A 23,547-nucleotide genomic window follows, 5' to 3' on the forward strand; every position below is an offset into this window, starting at 1 on the left:
TTAAAATTACATATATATTAATTCTCCTTTCCTCACTTCATAATTTTAAATGATGGCCTAGAACGCCATTGAAGGGTGCCAGAAACATTGAAGAAAAATAACAGTCCAGTACCCAATAAACGAACATGCTTACGTTTCTTTGACCTTAAAGCTCTTCTGTCATCTCCACACAATGAATGGGGATAAATTACAATGCCTACATTAACCAGATATTCGTAAGTGGGTCAACGGAAATCGAACGGTGAGACTTATAAATTAGCCAAAGTACTTATGGTACCCACAAAAGAAGTAGTTATGTATTTGGAGTTAGGCAACATGTTTGAACCACATCTCAAGGTCTTGGCTCTTGTGCAAGAAATGGCAAAACGTTCTGGACCAATGCTTTCGTCGACATTTGAACAATGGCGCCTATACTCCAATCAGCATTAAAATAAAATCAGTTCTACTTGGCTTTAATCACTTCGGATAATAAAGTTAGTTTTACTGGACAATTAAAAGCTATACTTGAACGTAATGAATCTATTTTTCTGTTTGAATAGCACTCGTTAAGAATAATATTACTATCATTATCGGTATGTTGCGTCAACTGCCTATAGCCAAGCAACTGAAGTGTAAATCTCCCTTTTTATATGTTTTAGACTGCGTCCATTTACTATAGGTATACGTGAAATGTAATTAAAATATAATAATGCGATTTCAATATAAATGTTAACATTAGTGGTAAGTTCGCATAAAAAGTATGAATAATCAAAGGACATTATTATGCATGTCTTTTGAAACCTCCATGGTTTATGTTGAACATATCAAGAGACATGCTGTGCTGAGCCAATACATTTGTTCTGTCATGCGATACGCCTAGCAGATTATGGTGCCACCCCTGTTATTGGTTGTTAGGTTACAAAAAATAACTAGAAACAATAAAGCAACTTATAACATTCCAGCAGATATGTCTGATTATATAGACTATATATCAAAATACGCATAATTTTACGCTCTGTTACTGCAAGGGCCCCAAGACTATGGTATTGTGTTGTTGAGTTTGGCGACCACCTTTGGTCTGGACCCCTAGATCTCTGATAAACTCTCAACGGTCCAAAAATTCGCAACGATGTGTCTGTTCCACCGATATATAAATGCAAGCTGCTTCCAAAAACTATCGTATTCAGTCCCTTTGGTAACGGTGCAGTTGGATAACACTCAACGGTACGTTTCACACGAGAATGGGTCTATTTTACAACTCCAACATCTCAGCTCTGGAATTATTTGCCCGCTATCGTGTTTCCTCCATCCTTTTTTGTAACAATAAACCTCGCGTCCAAAAAGTATGTTTCTAATTAATAAATCCAAACCAACATTTCATATAAAATTTTTAAGTAGGTACAAAAATACCTACCTACTTAAATATATTTGGTGTAACATTATTTTTAATTTCAAATGTGGAATAATACAATGTGTCCAAATAAACGTCACTATCTCAATGACAAATATATTTTCAAAATTTCTCAAACGGCCACCATATGAAACGTAAAAGGAACTTACAAACAAATTAACAGACAGATGAAATTCAAAACAGTCGAGTAAAAACAGGACTCCGCCCCACTCGCAAACAAAAGAGTACAAAAGTATTTGCGGAATGAAAGCAGTGACGCTGTGGTGATCAAAGGAGGCAACGTAATGCCATCCAAACCGGTCCGAGACCCGATGTTCCGAGATGAAAGGACTTTATACTAGCTGAGTGTTGAGTGTCTTGGAGTGTTAAGTGTGGAACACAATCAGGAGGACTCTGAATAAAAACTAGGTCAAATCTTAGCCGCGATATGGATTTAGGAACTGGGATATAAAACAGCGGAGATGAGCGCTCCGGATACACAAATTTAAATACGATGAATTACAAATATAAACCGCTTCTCTACTTTATTCAGTATGCAGATAGTATACAGTCGTTTCAAATTCAAATGGTCCTGTTCGCAGAAAACATCTCATGTGTAATCGTGAAACTAGCGGACACAATGGACGAGACAATACCCTAAAATAAAGCCAGAATCTTAACGACGTAAGTGAAGCAGCCGTGCACAAAAATATGCGATGCGCGGTTCTAGTGTGTTGGACAGACCTGCGGTTGAATTTGCCCTATTAAATCTACAAAATAAAGTGGAAATCTTAACGACGTAAGTAATGAAGTCGTGTAAAAACCATATTCGGCGCGCGGCCCGGCGTAATGGACGGACCTATGGTCGACTTTGCCCTAGCAGGCCTAGAAAATCGATCTTTCAGTGGGGTTTATTTTTAAATTATTTCTGATGAACGTATTACTAAATCTCAAATATTTCTAGAGGGATCCCTCGGGAAGTTACTGATTAATCGTACAGAAAAATAAAATCTGGTGCTTACCGATAATTTTATAGTTGAAAAAGTTTTATAAATATAAATAACTTACATCCGTAGGGATCCCTCTAGAAGAATTTGAGATTTTAGTAATACGTTCATCAGAATTAATTAAAATGTGAGCGTCGTGCAAACCACCGTTATTAGAGTCTTATGTTCGCCTTAATATATATTCCAGAAGCGCTGACGACTAGAACACATTTTCCGGGAGTTGTATATATGTAAGATGTTGCCAAGTGTGACACATGACATGCAAGAATACTCGATTCACAAACATTACCATGAATCACCATATTTTAATATTCATGCTGAACCTATCTTGTAAAATAATGGACATAGATCACAACGAATTATAATAAACTGGTTGCCATTACTGAATGCGGAGTAATCTCCTTGGTTCTTATCGTGAATTATTTTTAGGGTATTATTATATCGTCTTACGCTTCCTCCATCTCCATAGCACAGTAAATTCGATAACTTAACAATATCGGATAGATAGGTGTAACTGCCTATGATTTTATATTGATTTCCCGAGCCCGGTCGCGGTGCTCATAGCGAGACTGATACTGATAATGCAATAAATTAGGAATCAGCATACGCCGGCAAAACTGGGGGTTATAAATTGACATTCCTAAACGTCAGACGGCTAAGTAAAAGTTAAAAATACCAATAAATTGATAATGTGAAATTGAAATAATAATTTTAATTTACATTGGCAGTCAGCATGTACTTTTTGACACTAAAAAGGGAGTTAATTAACAGAACGGAATCAACTGATCGCTTCGTTGATGAATGAATATGGATCGTTTACACGATTTCTTTCAATTCTAAGAGCTTCCATTCATTAATACCTATGCCAGTTATTTTTCACATTGAACGTTATAATCCAAAAACTTGTGCATATTGACAGCTTATCCGACACTTTTTAGGCCACGCTAAAAGCAGCGGCTTTTGTCTACCGACTGTCGGAATCATATTTTGACCGTTAAAAATGAAATAATAACTGATCATCGATGAATTTCGTCGATATCAGGCTTTATGGATTGTCCGCGCGAGACCTTTTAGGGCAGATGTGTAGATCGTGGTGAAGTGTGTGTTAATGCATGTAGAAGCGCTACCTTGTTACTTCTTAGGCTCAATATTTCAGCATAATTTGTTAAATTAATGTGATTTTCGGCATTTAGTTTTGGTGTAGACGTCAAGTACCGAATACCAGAAACTATCAAGCTCGTCGTTTTTCATATTAATGCGGTTTTTGTATATTTCTATTTCATTTATTTGAATTAAATTTTTTATTCAATTTTAATCTCAATTATTGCTTCTGTAATTAGGCAAGCTTGATGCGTGTTGGGTCTTCCCTTAACTTAGGAACAAATGAAAAGTAATGGCGGTTTTCAAATAAGTGCTCGACAATTGCCGAGTTGTCAGGATGGCCGAGTTTACCCGCTCAAAAGAGTTCCAAGGTCCTTTTAGAGATTTTCAGTTCTGGTTTATAAACTCAAATCCCCAACTAATACTAATATCCCAAAAATAATTTATGATATGTAAATGTTTTGGCTGTGAAAATCTCAAATTATATATCTACTGGGTTCTTATTGCAAAATGTTTATCGGAAAACATCGAATCTAACGGAGAGTAGTTATTCCGCCAGAACTTCGTATAATTTAATTGTAAACGGACAGTATCAAGATGAGTGGAGTTTTATTTTGGGATTTTGTGGAATTCGAATAATATTATTACTAGTGGATTTTTTGCTGGTCACTGAAGTTGCCCGCTGGAAGCTAAAAGTGATTCAGCAGTTCAGAAGTCCATCACGTTTTAAAATACAAATAATTGGGATATTTCTAATCGTATCCGAAAACAAAAAACTGTTTTGAAAGGTGATGATAAATATTAAAAAAAATTCTTACAGTAAAAATTTTGAAATTAAAATGAAAAAGTTAAATAAAATGTTTCACTTTATTTTTTAATTTGAACACTGACATAAATAAATACTGAAGTAAAATTACTGATAAATTACTTAATCCTTACAATACATTGCACATAAGCAATATAACGCATTACCTAGTAATCTAAAACTTCCGACAACGAACAAAAAAACATTGGCAAAAGCTCTTAAAAGCTATTTCCTCAGCAGTTTTATTAATGACTGACACATTCTTTCTTTGGAACTCCAAAATAACTTCTGCGTTTATTTTTATTTTTTTTTTTTTTATAGTGTAATACCTCACAAGAGTCCCAACTGCTCCCGTCTGGAGCCAGTGAGACTATGGCATCCCCAATTGGGGGATGTTGTGAGGCTGAAGGTAAGTGGGGAAGGGAAAGAGGAAGGTGGGGAAGTACCTGGCTATTCAGATCTAGTCACTAAACACGGCTAAAGCCATTTGGAGCAACGTTTCAATTCTGAATGGTGGTCTTACACCAGGGCGATACTGGTAGTATCTTCCACTCTGGAACGTGCCGCAAATATACTATATATATTATTTTAATTATTTTTTAATTAATTAATTGTGAAATAACACAAATTAATCAAATAAAATTTATTTGCGCACGCCGGGTTCGAACCCGCGACCTTCGGAATGGCAGTCCAATGCGTTACCACTGGACTATGCCGGCCTTCATAGTCCAGTGTAATGTATCTATGTTGTCTTGTCTTTAATATAATGTTGTCTCTCCCGAAATGAGTTTTGTAAACTCACTGGGAATAATACATTATAATTTATTATTTTGTAATGAATAAATAAATAAAAATAACGAAAAAATAGATATTTTACTAGACAAATAAATTATAAACATTTCTGCCATCTCATAAAAATAATTAATAAAAAATTCACACATTTTCATAAATTTTTTTTCAATTTGCGGTTGGAACCTTTGGTTTCGAGGAGGTTTGTATTTTGTTGTATTTAGTTATTCTGTGGTTAACTTCTATATTTGAATATAAAGCTTTGTGTTTTCTCTTTCTAACACCGTTTAGTCCATGTTTCTAACTATAAAGTAAGTGAGATACAACAATTTCTAAGAGACCATATGAGCTGTTCCGAAAAGCGAACAATTTGATTCTTCGGGTAACAGCTATTTTTTTTTCCCAAAACCGAACAAATTAGTTAAAGTTCAAGTTATTTATTTGACACGGTCTGTCAGAGGACAATCATAAATTCGTCACGTCTACACCTTTCTCTAGGGAGATAATACAATCAGTCTGCTCAGAATTTGTTAGAATTGAATTGTATAAATTTTTCTACTCTTCAAGAGGCATCCCTAAAGGCCTGCGTCATATTTAGGGATGATGTGAGAAGAATATTTTTTAGAATGGACGTTTTTTTTCTTAATTTACCCATGCTGTAAGCTTAGATTAATTAAAGAGAAGCTTACTGAAGGTTTTATATCGCTCATAAGTTCGTTCATCAGATAAGCTATCAGCTGTCACAAACACGTCGCCCTGGGCTCTTTTTTTGTGAAAAAATGCCTTCCTGTGCTTTTGAGAGGTGTAAAAATCATGCTTGAGCAAAACACAAATTCGATGTGTTTCGTTCCATTCTTAAATACACAAAAATCACTTATGATTTAAATAAATATAATTATTGAAGGCTTTTGGCTACCTGAAATCGGTGTCGAAATAAAATAAAGTGACATAGGGAATGCAGAAACACATAATTGTAGGAAGAACATAGCGACAGTACGTCATATTTTTTAAGCTGCTCGTTGTCGGCTTTCAGGAGGCGGTCTGTTTATAATACAACTATTTAACTCAAGCTAATTTGTTCGCTTTTGGAAACAGCTCATATGGTCTCATAGAAATCTCTGTATCTCTCTTACTGTAAAGGTTAGAAATATGATCTAAACTGTGTTAGAAAGAAGAAACCCCGCGCTTTATATTCAAATCGAATTTATAGAAGTTAACCAAAGAATAATTAAAATGTACTCCTCTACGAAACCAAATGTTCAGACTGAAATTTGAAAAAAAAAAGAAACTTCGCGAATTTTTTTATTAATTACATTTTTATGAATCGACAACATAAATGCTGTGACAATAACGTTTGTAATACATTTGTCTTATAAAACGTGTGTTTTTATTTATTTTTTGCAATCAGCAATTTTTGGTTAAAAGAACGTAAATAAAAATTGTGTTTGCATTAAAAATTTATCACATTTCAAAAACAGTTCTTAGTTTTCGGACACATTCTGATATTATTCCATTTATTTGACTCTCTGGGCAAATATTTAATTTATTTTGTCTGTAACCTATTTTATAACCTTTCCAACGCCAGTTTTCACGAGACGCTCGTTTTTCTCGAGACAGATTGATTTACTATTTTAGACGTCGTTGTTTTTAAATTCCTTTAATCCGTTTCGCTTTTGCTGTTCTAATAAATTAAACATTATGTGAAATACATTTTCGCGATATCTTTGTTCTGACTGATTAGTATTACTGTTATTAGTAAATAGATTACTTTATTAATCTTAGTAACTGAAAACTCATCGAAGCATTTCCCGGTAATCGAAACACGCGACTCTTGCAGAAATATTTACCAGGTAAATACAAAATAACGAAATAACACTTTCAGTATTTTGCCGAGTTGTATAAAACGTTGAAAATTAGTGGCACGTGGAATGAATTAGCCAAGTGCCGTAAACCAAAGAAAATAATCATGAAGATGTAATGTACACTTCCTGGCAGATTCTTTGTTGATTCTATTGGTGATTTGAGTTGGGCGTTGATGGTGTTTTGAAGAGAAATAGGTCAACAAAACTATAAATGTAATTTGAACGCGTTTTAAAAATAGGTAATGACTAATGACGAAATTTACTACTGCACGGAGAAAAATGAGTACTGTGGTTCATTAAAATCCTGTTAAAAATTTGACAGCATGCCATTTCACAATACACTATAAGTGCATTCATAATATATTGGAACACGTGTTCACGCAGCTGCATTATGTATAAACGAAATGCGAAACTATTAGTATTTTTATGAACACGCGTTCCGATGTCGTAAATACACATGCGTGTTTTACTGATATTTTACTAGTAAATCTGTCAATTCATTCGTTAAAGGCCTGCAGTCCCGTTTTTAACAGGAATACTTGCAATATTTTATATCAGTTAGTTTTCTCCGTGTGCTTATTTATGTTTTTATGTTTTGTGCCTGCATGCTGTGTAGATCAAGTTCAGTGATATTTTAACTTTATATTTATTTTTCTGCAATTGTTTTAAATAGTCGTTTCCTGCACTATTTTCATGTACATTTTGGTAAATATTTTTAATAATAATGTATTTAAAAGCCTTAATAGGCGTGAAATAAATAAATAAATAATATCTTTCTACGGTTAACAGGCCGATTGCCATCTCTAATGTACAGACGCAATGTGGGCACGCTGAGTCTGTTCTACATGTATTTTAATGGAGACTGCTCTAAGGAGCTAGCAGCATTGATCCGCGGTGCTTTGACTCCTTTTTGTAAGACGGCTCGTATATGGAACGAGCTACCAGCATCCGTTTTTCCTCCTTCATATAATCCGGGCCTCTTCAAAACCCGCATTAATAAATCCTTTTCCACAGCCCTACCTTAACCCGCCTCAAAACGCTGCCGGTCGGCGACATAGATCCCCTGTACAATGTCCTTCTTTTTCTTAAAAAGATCCTCCATACAGTATCCCCTGAGATGGTCTGACGAAAATTATTTTCGCCAGGGCCTCCTGTGTGGAGCTAATGTAATGTAAATCCTTGATTGGTGAAATTTTGCACACTTGACGTTTGAAATAAGAGGAGAATTACTGTCTAAATATGATGTCGAAAAACTCTACGTAAATCCTGGGCAACACCGAGGAGTTCAGCTAGTTTTTAACATGTTTTTTTTCATGGTTTTTATAACCTTCAAAACAGCGATTTGAACTTTTATTTTTTTATTTACTTATTTATTTAACGCCCAGAGGGCTTTTACATGGTTGGTAGTATTAATTTGACAGATACTTTGAAACATGAAAAATAAGAATAAAATTACATTTGACAAAAGCTATGCAACAAGTCATACAAACACAAGAAACAAAAACAGAAAATTACAGCTATTTATAGGTTTACACGATGTGTTTAGGAGTATTGTTGAAATAAATGTTTTAAATGATCCACAAACCTTTTCAAGTTGGTATTGAATATGTCAACATCACCCAAGTAATGATTTCCCATGGTGTGAAGTCGTTGTATCGGAGAGTGGGCAATATAGTTACGCTTTTTGTAATATTTATCACTGCTATAGAGTATAAGCGGCGAATATTGACTGGTAGATGTTGGCTCCTCAGTCCTATATGCCTCAGTAGAACGGGGAATGATTACTGGTTAGTGGTTACGTGAGAACAGGTTTAACTGCCAGCTGAGACGAGATGAAGTACCGCCGCAGAATCCACTATTCCCCACCTTAGAGTAACAGCGACCTGCTTTATTTGGGAGTCGCGAAACGCGTAACTGCAGAGTTGAGGTCGATGCCGCATGCCGTTCGCCGTTACGCTCATTATGCTGGAGCCAAATAGCAGAAACAGATAGACGTTGGAGGCTCGGCCAGAAGAGAGTGGACTTTGTGAGAGGCCTCAGACAATCAACGCGTTTATTTATTTACCCGGCGTTGCTCGACTTTTCTCTACTTTCAATAAATATAATATCCATGTATTATATATGTAAACCTTCCGGAAGAAATTCTCTAGATGATAGTGAAAACCCTATCAAACTCCATTGCATAGTTTAAATGAACTAAACGCACAAACAGACAGACACGGATAGTGACTGGATAGTGTTTTATACTATTTAGAGTTTTTACTAAAGGTTTATCAGGAAACGGTCTGTAATCCCGTTTTTAGTTTTCCCTCCCTTGGACGTAATCATATATTATTGGGATCCAGCCTAGAGGTGGCTGGATCGTGAGGTGAGTCGTGTGATGGTTAGATAGTTAGTTATTGATATATTTTTTTCTCAAATTGAGTTCATTAACTCTATATTACTTCCCGGTTTTGCCCTTGTTTCAATCCCCATCATCGAAAATTTGTTCTTAGTTAAAATTAAATAATATAACGGAACAAAAAACGTGGCTTCTTGTTTTCTTTTTAGTAATTTAAGTAATCTCAGGAAGAGGTCGTATGTACGTCATCCACGATCGTCTTCTCGATTCTTACGCGCCTTGTACTCGTATTAGAAGGAAAAAGAAAGAAGATACTAGAACGATACGGAAAACTGACTCTTACCAATTTATGAAGAATTTCTTCAAATTATTGGTAATTCCGGTTAAAAACAGGATCGCAGGCCTGAGTTTCCTGATAAACTTTTAGTAAATACGAATATATTATTATCTTGTTTCATCATCTGTTCTTGAAAATCTGTATATTTTTGCATTACATCGAAAAAAAGATGAAACGAGAAAACATTCTTAAATTGATGTTTTATCAATAAGGCCTGTTAATTTATAGTGAAGGTAAAAATCGATTTCTCTCCGTGGATGACGCCACGTTCGACCTCTCTCTAGGACTACTATAAATTGATCAAAGCACCAGAGCTAGAGATGGAAAGTAGGTTCTGTTAACATAGAAAATCCAGACATAAAAAGGTATACAAAGTTAAAACGAATTTTCTGCTTCATAGTGAAGTTACGATCATTAAAACGAAGCCATTATTTCCTTTGCCAAAATTGTTCGATTCCGCGAAACATCGTTAATTATTATTCGACTTGTTAATCTCTTTCGCAATATTTGCCAAATTTTATTACACAGATATTAGTTCTCTGTACCGTGAATTATAATGAAAGTGATTTATTATTCCTACATTAGTATTCAATCAAAATCATTCTATAATAATCTTTTATATCTTCCATTTTAATTCTAAAAACCAATTTACATAGATGTTATAATTTCTCATACTAACAATGCTGCTTTTCAGTACATAACTCTAATGTTAGCCCATTCTTCTTAAAATGCTATGGCTTATGCGTACCTGAAAACTTCGGCCATAGTCGTCACCACCACTTGTTTAAGATACTACACGGCTGAACAGATGTTCTAGCACAGCATAGCAGGACAAGAGGAATTGTGCTATTGAATAAAATTTCTAAAACTCCTTTACTCAGCCCTTAAAGCAGAATTATAAATTAAAGTCTACAAAGCGCTGGGGACATTGGGAAATTTTTCATGCGGCTGTTATAGTTAGGTAACACTGTTAGGTTTGTTGCTTTCCCCAATCCCAAGCAAGCCTAAGTGCACCTCGCTGGAACGCTCAGGGCTTCGATTCTCGACGAAGTCATTTCACTCGAACAACTAGTGGTTCGACCTACTCGTTGTTCGAGTGGAATGACTTTTGACATTTGACGAATGTAAGTGTGTACCTTCAACGAGACTCAATAATAAGAATGTCGACCAATGTATGTACTTTCGTCTTTAGACTGAGCCTTAGTCTCAGTCTTGGAGTCTTGGCTTGGCAGCCGTCGCTGTGTGTTACCGCCAAGTGCGAAGTTCACGCAGTTATTCGGTTTTCGAACGCAAAAGGTATTAAACCGATTGAAATTCTATATGGCAAGTCGTGCACGAATGTCAGAAACGTCCGCAAATGGTGTAAAGTGTTTGCAGCTGGTCGTACTGAAATTAACGACCAGTCAGTCGCGAAAGTTGACCAAACTTTGCGTGAAGATTGGCACATAACTCTGGATGAACTCTGGATTTTGATTCCTGTCGTTTCCCGTGGCAGCTTTCAAGTATTTTGGTGGAAAAGTTGCAATATCGGAAGGGTTCCTCGAATGTCCACAGAAGACCACGAAAGCGCTTCAGTAACGACAACAAGATGAAAGAGTTCAAAGCTTTCTCAATGACATAGCGGCGAGCTTGGCCGAAATTGCGATAGTGTAGAAAAATAGATAAATGTTAGCTTTAAGATTATTCGTACATCTCATTTCGAAAAACTCTGTGTAAAGAAAGCCCGGGCATCGCGGGGGACTTCAGCTATTAATAATTGTATTGCAATTATGTTGAATCTTCCATTCTAATTCTAAAAGCAAGCGTGTCATGGGTTATTGCTACTTTTCGTAGTACAATAAAGGTGTTTCAATCCAATGAAAATGCGATATATTTATACAGCGATACATTTCCTTTATCGCCCTAATTGGCCTGCGTGCCTAATCTACTAACTGAGGCGGGCACAAGGCACGAGGCACGAGGAAGGCACAGAGCGGGCTCATTCATTAGAGAGGAGATGGAAAATCCACTAATTGATCCTTGTGAGAATATGAAAGATAAATCAACTCGCATTCAACGAACCAGATGATGATAATGCTTGTAGAACACGTGTATTTTATTATTGTGTTCATAGAATAAAGAATAACACAAGAAGTGCCTCTTGGGAGTGTTTCGTTTTCCAAATATTTGCCTGTCGAGGCTTAAATTTCCAATAAAACTGTGTTCCACCATGATAACAAAATTCAAATCGAATGAGATAAATTAAAATTTTTTTTTTTTTAAAAAGAAAGACAAACATTCCCAGGTTACGAATAACCCAACAATGTTTGAAAATCTCCTACTACCACCACAGAAAGCCGAAAATGTTGCTTGTGTTGTGATGGAGGACTTAGCCAGCCGAGGAATCGAACACGCGACGCTCGGGTGAGACCCAAGCGCTATGCCCACTCAACCACTGACCGGTCAGCAAAGCAAGTTTAAGAGAGACAGACCGCGTGCTAAAAGATCTAGAACCCACAAATTACCCAGAATGCCATCTAAAGGCCTCCGTATCCATACTACAATAGTAAATATAGTTTTGTTTTTATTTCTTTTAAAATAAAACCTAGCATTCGAAAGAAGCTGATACAAAAAATGTGTACTTGAAAGGTTGAGCCATAATTAAAAATGTGTATTTGAAGGGGTTGAGCCATAACTAAAAATGTGTATTTGAAAGGTTGAGCCATAACTAAAAAATGTGTACTCGAAAGGTTGAGCCATAACTAAAAATGTGTATTTGAAAGGTTGAGCCATAACTAAAAAATGTGTACTCGAAAGGTTGAGCCATAACTAAAAATGTGTATTTGAAAGGTTGAGCCATAACTAAAAAATGTGTACTCGAAAGGTTGAGCCATAACTAAAAATGTGTATTTGAAAGGTTGAGCCATAACTAAAAAATGTGTACTCGAAAGGTTGAGCCACAACTAAAAATGTGTATTTGAAAAACAAACATCCTTACTCCCAGTGAACGACCTTCACTTTTTGTGCATGTTTAATGTCCATACTTACCTATGTGTTTGGCTTTATACATTATTAAGGTCATCTGTGTCTTGACAATAAATCAGAAAATCTGTTGCAATCAGAAATAATTCTTGAATAGTGAGCTGTCGCGTCCTAAAATTTTGCACAGTTTGTTGTGTACGGATTTTCTCGTACAGCACAATTATTTCAACTCGCAACATCATTTCAATCATGAGTTATTGATCTTTTAAATAATAAACCAGAAGTCATATTATTGTTTATTCCATCTTTTTTTACTGTCCCGGAAGACAAAGTTACAGCGTTAAAACTCGAGCGAAACCGGGTAGTAAACTATAAATAAAATTGAACGATTCCTAATCCAGTTGAACGACTCCAAATGATATTATATTAAATTAACCCGTTCAATATCAGTGTTCCTTCTGAGTAACGTGAACAATGAAAATGAATATCTCTTGATTTTGTGAAAGATATCAGCCAATGTTTTGCGTATCGCTCGTAAAGGATATTTCTCGGGCGTCTATTTTTTTGCTAGCTTTCAAGCTTTATTCCAGCATCAAATAATGTATTGCTATTTTGCAGGGATCCATTATTTTTTTTATGTTATCTTTATATTTATTCATATTACACTGTAAATATATATTTTTTTATATAAATATACGGTAAACGTCACTTTGCATCGATCTTGTTCAACCAATACTATAAATAATTTATCTCGGTAGTAAGGATAGGAAAATGTGTGTGGCTGTTAGAGAGATTGTATTGTTAAATTCTGCATGAAGTTTATAGTTTAATAAAAGTAAAAGTTCACAAATGACTTCGCTGCTATACTACCTTTTTATGTGAATACCGCACAAGAGTCCCAACGGCTCCCAACCTTCTGGTGCCAGTAAGACTTTGGCATCCCCAATTGGAATATGTTGTGAGTTTGTGTTAGGGGTATGTTCTGGTAGTGGGGTGGGCAAGGAGATGGGGAAGAGGAAAGTGAAGAAATACCTAACTACTCAGATCTGGTCTCCAAACAAGGCTCCAATTAAAGCAACGTTTCAATTCTGAATGGTGGTCTCACACCAGCGCGATACTGAGAGTATATTCCACTGTGGAACATGCCGCAAATATACCTTTTCATTATTAAATTGTGAAATAGCACAAATTTGAACTCGCGACTTCCGGATTGTTAGTCGAGAGCCTTAGAACCTATTGTAGAAACTAGAACCACTAAAAGAAATTAAAAACACTTAGGTATCTTTACTGTAATTCTCAAGCTTTCAGATTTTTTTCTTTTCTTTTCGCCAAACAGCATTGTATGGAAAAATATTAGATCATGCTATTTGTCTAGATGGGACATTTTCAGTCTTTTTAAATGCCTGCATTCCACAGTAAACAATATTTAATGTTCATGCAAACTTTTCGCGTGTATCTGAACATTTTTTGGTGCTACACATCGTTTTAACTTAATTCAGATAATTAGCCAAATAATTAAACGGTCCGGCGTGTTCCGCCAGAGTGAGCAGAGCGCACCGTCTAAATTGGAAATAATACTGTACATTAGAGATGAGTCGTTTATGAGTGAGCCGTGCAATTGAGCTAGCTCTTTTTGAACAGCCGTATTCGTACGACTCCCTGTAAACAGTACTACGGCTCAATTGAACGGTTACTCTTATTTTATCGGGATATATTTTAGAAAAATCGCACCATTAAAATTATCCAAGTATTGATTGTTATTACATTCTCAGAGACGTGAACGGCGTCTGACAGTCCGACATTTGGACTTCAGAGCACTTCAGAGCTTGTAAACTAGGCCACCCTGACAAATCGGCAATTGCCGAGCATTTTATTGACACCGGGTTTATAGAGCACGGCTGATTACAGAGGCCATTGAAATTCACAAAAATCCCGTAAATATTAATAGAGACGATGGAGCTAAGTTCAATAGTTCTTGGTATCCGATAATTGACGTCTACACCAGAGCTAAACGAAGAAAACCACAAATTATACGTTAATGTCAGCTCAGAGGGTTGGAGCTGACAACACGGAATCACATCCTCATACATAAGCTCACATTTCACCACAACCTCATATAACACATCTGCCCTGATGATGGACACTGCAATGCTGTCTGAAACGTTGGCTAAAGGAGGAGTTAGCGCAACACGGCATAACACCCCAAATGACTTAAGATTTTTAATGAACTACCGACAGATGTTAACGAAGCTAGGCCTTGATGCTTTTCGTGGGTTATGCTTAAATACTATAAAAATAAGTTTTAGATGTATTGTAAAGAGTCATTAATGTCTATAGACATAAGTTGTTAAAAGGTTTATACTAGATATAAAAATGTATTTTTTATAACTAAATAAAAACGTATCGGGCGGGCACATTATTCTCATCGGTCATACGCTCCGAGCTCATGGCTCCAATTCAATTGAGCCGTCATTCAATCGATTCGACTCTTTGAGCCGAAATATATTGAGCTACTACCGTGGCTCCCGCTCTTAATGAAGTGAGTCATGACCCATCGCTACTGTACATTGCATTTGTATACATTCATGTACCATACTGTACATTGTATGTAACACCGGTTCAATGTTCTTCCTTTGCAAGAATTACAACATGAATTGAATACAGTAATATAATAACCAGTGACTGCATTGTTTGATTTGTCTTAATGAATTGCTCGCTGTGTCAGTCTGATGAAACTTCTGGTCAATTAGTTACCATTTTATAGCGGTGTCAACTTGATGAAACGAATGCGATTGACTTTTCTATAGAACTTCTTAATCAACATTATGGTACGCAAGACTGCAGATGAAAAACCCTTTTTTGTGAATACAAGAGTCCCAACTGCTCCCAACCGTCTGGAGCCAGTGAGACCTTAGCATGGTATCCCCAATTTCGGATTGTTGTGGGGAGGGCAATTAGATAGAGAAGAGAGAGGTGGGGGAGTACCTTGCTATTCAGATCTGGTCATCAAACACGGCTAAAGCCATTTCAAGCAACGTTTCAATTCTGAATGGTGGTCTTGCACCAAGGCCTATACTATTTTTTTAATGATATTTTTTTTTATGCATAGCACAAAGGATAACAAATTATTAGTCGCATGAAAAGAAAATATAATAAGCAGTAATTGTTTTGAGTACTAGTACATATTGAATTATTTGGAAATAAGCCGACGTAGCTCAGTGGTCCAGAGCACCTGACAGGACATCAGAAGGTGCAGGTTCAATTCCCGTCGGCGGCATTTATTTTTACTCTGAAGTTATTTTCAGTTCGTATGGATATTTCAGGCGACTAATTAATTTGAAGGCCTATACTGAAAGTGGTTCCATGAAAACTCAACACAGTGACAATTCAACACACTTTTAAAAAGTGTTATAAAGTCATTAGAAACGATGAAAAAAAATTTAACCTAACCTAACCTACTTAACCCAGTTAATAAAGTTTTTTTTTTCATAATTTCCATGACTTTATATAACTTTTTAAAGATTTGATGAATTATCATTGTGATGATTTATCCGGTCACCACTGAAAGTATATTCCATTCTGGAACGTGCCGCAAGTGTACTTAATATTATTTTAAAAGATTTATAATTTCATCAAATAAAATTTACTTGCGCACGCTGGGATTTGGACCCGTGACCTTCGGATTGCTAGTCGTGAAGCCTTACCCCTCGACCACGGATGCCGTCCCTGTTTCAGGGGTAAAAAAACCGTTTTGTGTTTTTTAAATACCCTGTTTTGAAGATTATAAAAACCATATTTTACGTAAGCTTTTTATTGAGAATTTAAGTAAAAAAATAACGGCATCTTACTTATTTTAATTAATTAAAGTTACAAAATATATAAATTAATATAAATATATAATTAATAATTTAATAAATATTCATTGGTAAAGATAATAATTAGATAAAATGACATTGGGAACCTGTACTGAAGTAGTATAAATACATTCCATCACGGAGAAAAATGAGTATTGCCAATTTATTAAGAATCTGTTTAAATTATTCGTGATCCATTTAAAAACGGGATTGCAGGCCCTTAACGAATTAATTGATAGGTTTCCTGTTAAACTTTAAAAGAGGAATGTAGTATCACGATGTCGGAACTCGTGTTCATAAAAAGCATAATATTTTCGCATTTCGTAATTATTTATTATCAAGGCAAATGCAAGTGCATGAAACTTGTTCCTATGTATTAGAAATTGACTACAAGTTTATCAGGAAACGTCCTGCAATCCCGTTTTTAATCGGATTACGAATAATTTTTACTAAGTCAGCATTGCTCATTTTTCTTCGTGTGAATTCCAAACGCGGCCCATGATAAACAAATGTTTCAAGTATATTTATGTTATATCACTCGAAATTACAAATTACCAGTGATCAGTAAAAAAAACATGGAAGGGTGTGAATCACTCAACAAACCATAAAAAACATGGTAAAAACCATGCGTCTGGCGACGCTGATAGATTTACTCATAAGATTCTTTACGGAGTTACTGTTTATAAAATAATAATCAACTTTTTAATCCTATTAAAATGGAGTATTTTACTCGCAATAGCAAAAATATTAAACAGTTTTTATTCTCCAGCGAATACTTCCGACTTTGATGATCGATGTTCATCATTCAAGGCCCTTTCTTTTAATTAACGATTTTATTTAATGATGATAATATTGGAATTTTAGCAATCTGACAATACACGCTCATCGATTTAGTATCTCGTAAAAGTGAGATTCAGTGAGTGCGTGAAACGTCTGTGAAAGTAATCAGTAATTCTAATTACTCTCCTGGTGAGCAGTAACATAGTGTAATGTGTAAATACTGGGAGGAGTTTATGACAATGTGGTAATTCGTTCTATGAGTGACTCTATGAACGGGATCTGTGGTAACGAATGAAAAGTGAGTACAACGCAGTGATGCTCTGCTTTGTGCAGAGTTTCGACGGAACCCTATGCCACCAGACTCCGGGGGCCAGCGACACTAATAACAATGGACAGGACAAAACCAAGCCCTCAGCCAGGAAGTCGCTACTGGCCCTGGGAAGGGACTCCAAGCGGGTCCTTAAGAGGAAGGAGCTAGGACCAGAACTCACCACGGTATCAGAGGGAAAGGAGACAGACAACTGCGTGAAGATCACAGCCCCCAACATGCAGAGGGAGATGAAGAGGAGTCTCAGCGAGAGACCGACAGAAGGAGGGAAGAAACTGTCGAATAATTTCAGAAAAACTTGGTAAGCAATGCTTTTAATAATAATGCTTTATTCCAGCAGGTATGCGAGGTTGGTACAAGGTGATGCATTATTTATCTGCAGCCAAATTTGAATTTATTGCATCCAACCAATTAGCTCCGTGATCACCGCTTATTTTGAAGTATTTATTGTATTTGAAAGTCTGGCACCGCCTGCAGAATATTGTCGTGCATTGATTGTGTTTTACCAATCGGTGTTCAGTTTGCGTCAAGTCTACATCTGCACTGTTCACTGTTATAAGTTGTACATATAGTACGCGGGTGTGGTAAATACGTGTATTGTCTAGGAATGTGCTATCATGTTGTCCACACTTGGAAACTGTCCTAGTCACGTGCAATGTAATGGTCATCTTCCTGACCTCGCCCTTTACGTTCCCCAACTATTTTTAAAACGACGTATTTACCCGAGCATCAAACGAATGTTGACTATGTGATATTTAAATATTTTCCTTTTGCAGCTAAAATAATATTATAACAGCAAAATGTGGGCGTCAAATATTTGTTTGTCAATCATTCCCGTATTTTGGTATTCTGGTTACCTTGATCACTCAAAATTGAAATATTGTTAACTTATGTGACACAAATCATATTAGAAATCCTTAACTTTTAATAAAGCCAATGATCGCTTTCTAATATAATATTACTCCATTAATTTCTTCATTTTTGTTATCTAAACTGACTAACAGTAGAACAGATGCTGACTTTGAACGCGATGATATTTATGAATAAAATAATAAATATTCTATTACTAAAAAATTTCAAAGAAATCATGTACCACAAAGTCATTCACAGACTGGACACATTCAAGAACTTGCAATGAAATTAGGCTACCATAAAAAGGACAAAGCCAATATACAAAATAGTTTACTGTACAAAGGAATACACTATTATAATGCGGTGCAGGAAACCATAAAGTCTGCACCAATTAATTCTGGATTGAATGAGTCATGTTAATCAAAGTCAAATGCAATAAAAAATAAAAATGTAAAAATTTATCTATGTAATTAATAATAAATTAGACATTTGTAAACTTGAATGTACATTATGCATGGTTAAAATAAAATTAAAACATATTTTTTTCGTTGACGGATTATTTAAATGTTTAAGCAATTATTTGATGACCAAAATATAACTTGAACCTCATTTAAAGACATAGAATAAAGAAGGTCACGAGAAATGCGATGTGGGCGTATTTAGTAATCAAAAAGTCGGGGAGATTCTCCCTCAAATTTCAAAAAAATAAAATCTGTTTCTCGTTACAAATTCGAAATCAATTGAAATGGCAGGACTACTAACGGGACACTTCCATCTCAGGAGACACATGCAGATATTGGGAGTGGAAAACACCAATACATAGATGCAGGAAATGTGAAGAGGATGAAGAGACTCCAATTCACCTATGATGCCAATGTCCTGCCCTGGTGGGAACTAGGCTCAGATACCTGGGGAGACATACAGTAGAACCAAAAGACATAGCCACATACCCAATAACAACCCTGGTGAACTTTATTAAAGGGACTGGGTTGTTGTTAAAGGAATGAGGTAAAATGGGAGATAGCACAATGGGCCTATGGCTTAAGTGCTCACTGGAACTACGTGTGAACCGTCTCGCTTTAAAAATAAATTGAAATGGCGATATTTATACGATATTATGTAGTGCAAGAGAGACAGAGCGCTTTATTTACATTGACACTCTCAAAAACCTAGAGTTACTGAGTCAGTGGCAACAACGGTGGGTTTATTTAAAAACCACATGGAAGGCACCCTTAGGCCTCTGGCATCTTGCCCGTGATATTTCTTATATCCTATTTATATTTCCGCTTCTCAATAAAACTAAAATAAATGGAATATTTCTGAACGTATCCGAAAATTAAAAAATCAATTTGAATGGTGATGAAAAACATTAATGAATTTTATTCCACCTTACGTTAAATACTGAATTAAAATTACCAGTTTACGAAAAAAAACACATATTTCTCTATAAACCTTATAGTAGCCTCAACTTGTCGTTTCCTATAAAAAATAATTATTAAAAAAATTCACAAAGATTGATAAATTTTTCTCATTTTGCCATAGGAACCTTTGGTTTCATAGAAGTATACATTTTAAATCTTCTGTGATTAACTTCTAGATTTCAATATAAAGCGTGGTGTTTTCTCTTTCTAACACTTTTTAGACCATATATCTAGCCATAACAATAAGGGACCCCACTATTTCTATGAGATCATATGAGCTGTTCCGAAAAGCAAACAAATTGACTTTTTTTTATATTAACTCCACACAGGAGGCCCTGAAGAAAATAATTTCCCTCTGGGCCTATGTCATCTTTGGGGATGCTGTGTGGTGGGTCTTTTTGAGGAGAGGAATGAGTGAACATGGGTCTTGAAGAGTCCCATGTTGTAGGAGGGAGGAAACACAGAGGCCGGCAGTTCGTTCCACAGCCGGAACAGTTAGTTCCGAGCTGTTGAACTTAAGAACGAATCGTAGAAGCGACCCGTTCTCATGTGACAAATGTCAACCGTGTACAAATGTTCGGCGCGCGTTTGGCGTGTATCCCGACTACGCACCGGTGCCGAAGGGATCAATGACGCTAGTTCCTCAGAGCATTTTCCATTGTAATACCGATAGAACAAGGACAGCATACCTACCTGACGCCTGTGCTCTAAAGATTGCAGTCCGTTTGTTAAGATTGGGGAATCTATCAAACGGACCGCCCGTTTCTGCACAGAGTCAAGGGTTTTTTTCAGGTATTTAGGGGCTCCGGACCAGAGATGGCTGCCAAATTCGACAGTAGGGCGCACTTGCGATTTGTACAGGGTCAGCAGTTGTGTACTATTAAAGTATATGCGGGCCCTGTACAGTAGGCCCAGCTTCTGAGAGGCCAGCTTTATCCTGGCTTCGATGGAGCCCCCATACCTGAGCTGGTCACTTATAGTTACACCAAGCATATCAATGGAAGGCCTGTTCGGAAGATTGCTTCCGTTGAAGGAGACTAGATTATCATTTAGATCCTTTTTAGACGTAATCAAACAGGATTGGGCCTTTGAAACATTAAATTCGACGAGATTATTTTTACCCCAGGAGGAAATACTCTCGAGATAACCGTCCATTCTCTGCTTCAAAGCCCTCCGAGCCGTTGGAGTTTGTGTGCCCTTTGGGGGCTTGTCAAACAAAAAGCTATCATGAACTGTACTGTCATCCGCGTAACAATGAATCGGTTCACATGGTCAAAAGGTCATTGATGTGCAACAAAAACAAAGTCGGAGACAGAACCGATCCCTGTGGGACGCCAGCATTTATTGAGTGTGAGGATGAAGTGAAACCGTCAGCAACTGCCTGAATCGACCTATCCCTTAAAAAGTCAGCAATCCACGTACACAGGGATGCGGGAAGTCCGTAAGAAGGCAATTTGTTGGCAAGTCCTCGGTGCCAGACCCGGTCAAAGGCCTTGGATATGTCTAGTGCGACCGTTTGGGTCTCACCGTGACGTTCCAGGCACCGCCCCCAAACATGCGACACATACGCGAGAAGATCACCGCACGAGCGGTTCCGCCGGAATCCATATTAACGGTCGTTGATAATTTTGTTCTTCTCGAGGTATGTGAGCAGTTTGTCGTTGATCACACGTTCCATCACTTTGGACAGAACTGATGTGATCGCTATGGGGCGGTAGTTGGTCGGGTTGGAGCGGTCACCTTTCTTGGGAATAGGGTGAATGACCGCTTTTTTCCAACCAGAGGGCACAGTGCCACACTTCAGGGACATTTTGAAGAGCTTTGTCAAAACTGGAACTATTTCCGCAGCACACCTCTGCAATACCAGGGCAGGTATTCCATCAGGTCCACTAGCTTTGTTAACACCGAGCCCCCGTATAACGTGGAGTACATCCCGATGCCGGATCCTCAGCTTTTTCATATAGAAGCCGCAGTGAGGAACCGACGGCGGAACAGCACCTCCGTCATCGAGGGTCGAGTTTTCCGCAAACATTTTCCCTAACAAGTTAGCCTTTTCGGTGGCGGTGTTTGCTAGTGAGCCGTCAGGTCTGGTAAGAGGTGGCAAACTGGGTTTGCAAAAATTCTGACCTATTGAGCCCGTAAGGGACCAGAATGCTCTGCTGCCGTGCGGGCAGGCAGCCAGTTTTTTGCTGATCTGCAGGTCGTGTTCGAATTTTGACCTATTAATGATTCTTTTGCATTTCTTTGCCGATTTGTTGTATGCTGATCTGCTTTCGGGCGTTCGAGATGTGTTGTAGGCTCGGTAAGCTGCGTTTTTTCGTCGAACTGCTTCGGAACATTGTCGACTGAACCACGGCTTTGAGCCCACACCAGTTTCTTTAGTAGTTGATTGTATGAAGCCATCCATCGCCGATTTGATGACTTCACCAATCTCCTGGGCACATCTTGAAGGGTCCGAAGTCCGAAAACAAACAGCTGACCACGGAAAAGCGTTGAAATGGGCCCGCATACCGAACCAATCTGCTGACCTATAGTGCCACACTTTTCTCCTCAGCCTCTCATTGGTTGGTCTGAGGCTAACTGGGATTGATGTCGTCACTAGGCAGTGGTCAGATGATCCCAGAGGCGCTGTGACGTCAATCTTATAGCCGTGTGGCACAGTAGTTAAGAATAGGTCTAACAGATTGGAACGGTGAGTCTGGACATCAGGAACCCTTGTAGGCTCCTGAACCAGTTGCTCTAATACGTAGCAAATGGCAAAGGACTCCGCCTGTCGGCCAGCCGAGTCCGTTGGGCCTGAGAACTTCAACCATGGTTCGTTATGAACATTGAAGTCCCCCAGAACAATAAACTCGGCCGAAGGGTAGCGGGGCAAGAGATCATCAAAAGTATCTCTCAAATGTTTGAAGAGCTCGGAAGTGTCTGATTCGCTATGGTTCGGTGAGCGGTATAGACATGCGTAGAATCTTGCCTCTTCGGGTAACGCAAAATTATCCTGAGGGATTCAAGAATTCTATACTTACCTACTCTTTTTAACAAGTTTTTGTCACTGAGCTTTCGCTTTCCCAAAAGCCAGCTGCCAAAACATGGAAGCGCAAAGTGCTAAATAGTGCCAATAATTTGCTGATGCCAAAATTTGTAAATACACTTACTATTTCTAAGTTGCGAAAGAGATTTGTTAATATTGTACATTAAATATTGCTGACGTGGAGAGGAGACACTACGTATGAAATACCAATTTGTATGAAATGCGCAGTTATTCAATTAATTACTAACGCAAATTCTGTAATAATGGATTTCGAAAATGAATGTGTTAACAAAAATTGGATAAAATGAAATACTATTGTGTTTTGACAACTTTGGATCAAGGTGTTATAATTCATGAGGTGGATATTTTATTTAAATATATTTATATAATATGTGAAGTGGATATGCCTAGCACCACTATCTTTCATGACAACTTTGGATCGAGGTGTAATGATTCGTGAAGTGGATATGCCTAGCACCACTATCTTTCATGACAACTTTGGATCAAGGTGTTATGATTCGTGAAGTGGATATGCCTAGCACCACTATCTTTCATGACAACTTTGGATCAAGGTGTTATGATTCGTGAAGTGGATATGCCTAGCACCACTATCTTTCATGACAACTATGGATCAAGGTATAATGATTCGTGAAGTGGATATGCCTATCACCACTATTTTTCATGACAACTTTGGATCAAGGTGTTATGATTC

General features: G+C 37.1%; 1 protein-coding gene across 4 annotated transcripts in view; it reads left to right on the plus strand.

Moving 5' to 3' along the window:
* LOC149426055 (uncharacterized) overlaps positions 1-23,547 on the plus strand; it is a 348,593-nt gene that overhangs the window by 142,565 nt on the left and 182,481 nt on the right. For 3 of the 4 annotated variants that reach the window (XM_089643334.1, XM_089643325.1, XM_089643343.1), the window contains one exon: positions 17,291-17,835. The exons of the other annotated variant lie outside the window; for it this stretch is intronic. In XM_089643334.1, coding sequence (XP_089499460.1) covers positions 17,498-17,835 — 338 coding nt within the window. In that variant the 5' untranslated portion in view covers positions 17,291-17,497. The remainder of the gene's footprint in view (positions 1-17,290; positions 17,836-23,547) is intronic. 4 annotated transcript variants of the gene reach the window in all.

Source organism: Hesperophylax consimilis, chromosome 2 (assembly GCF_061612785.1).
Source record: "Hesperophylax consimilis isolate HC1 chromosome 2, BYU_Hcon_1.0, whole genome shotgun sequence".
Classification (NCBI taxonomy): Eukaryota; Metazoa; Arthropoda; class Insecta; order Trichoptera; family Limnephilidae; genus Hesperophylax; species Hesperophylax consimilis.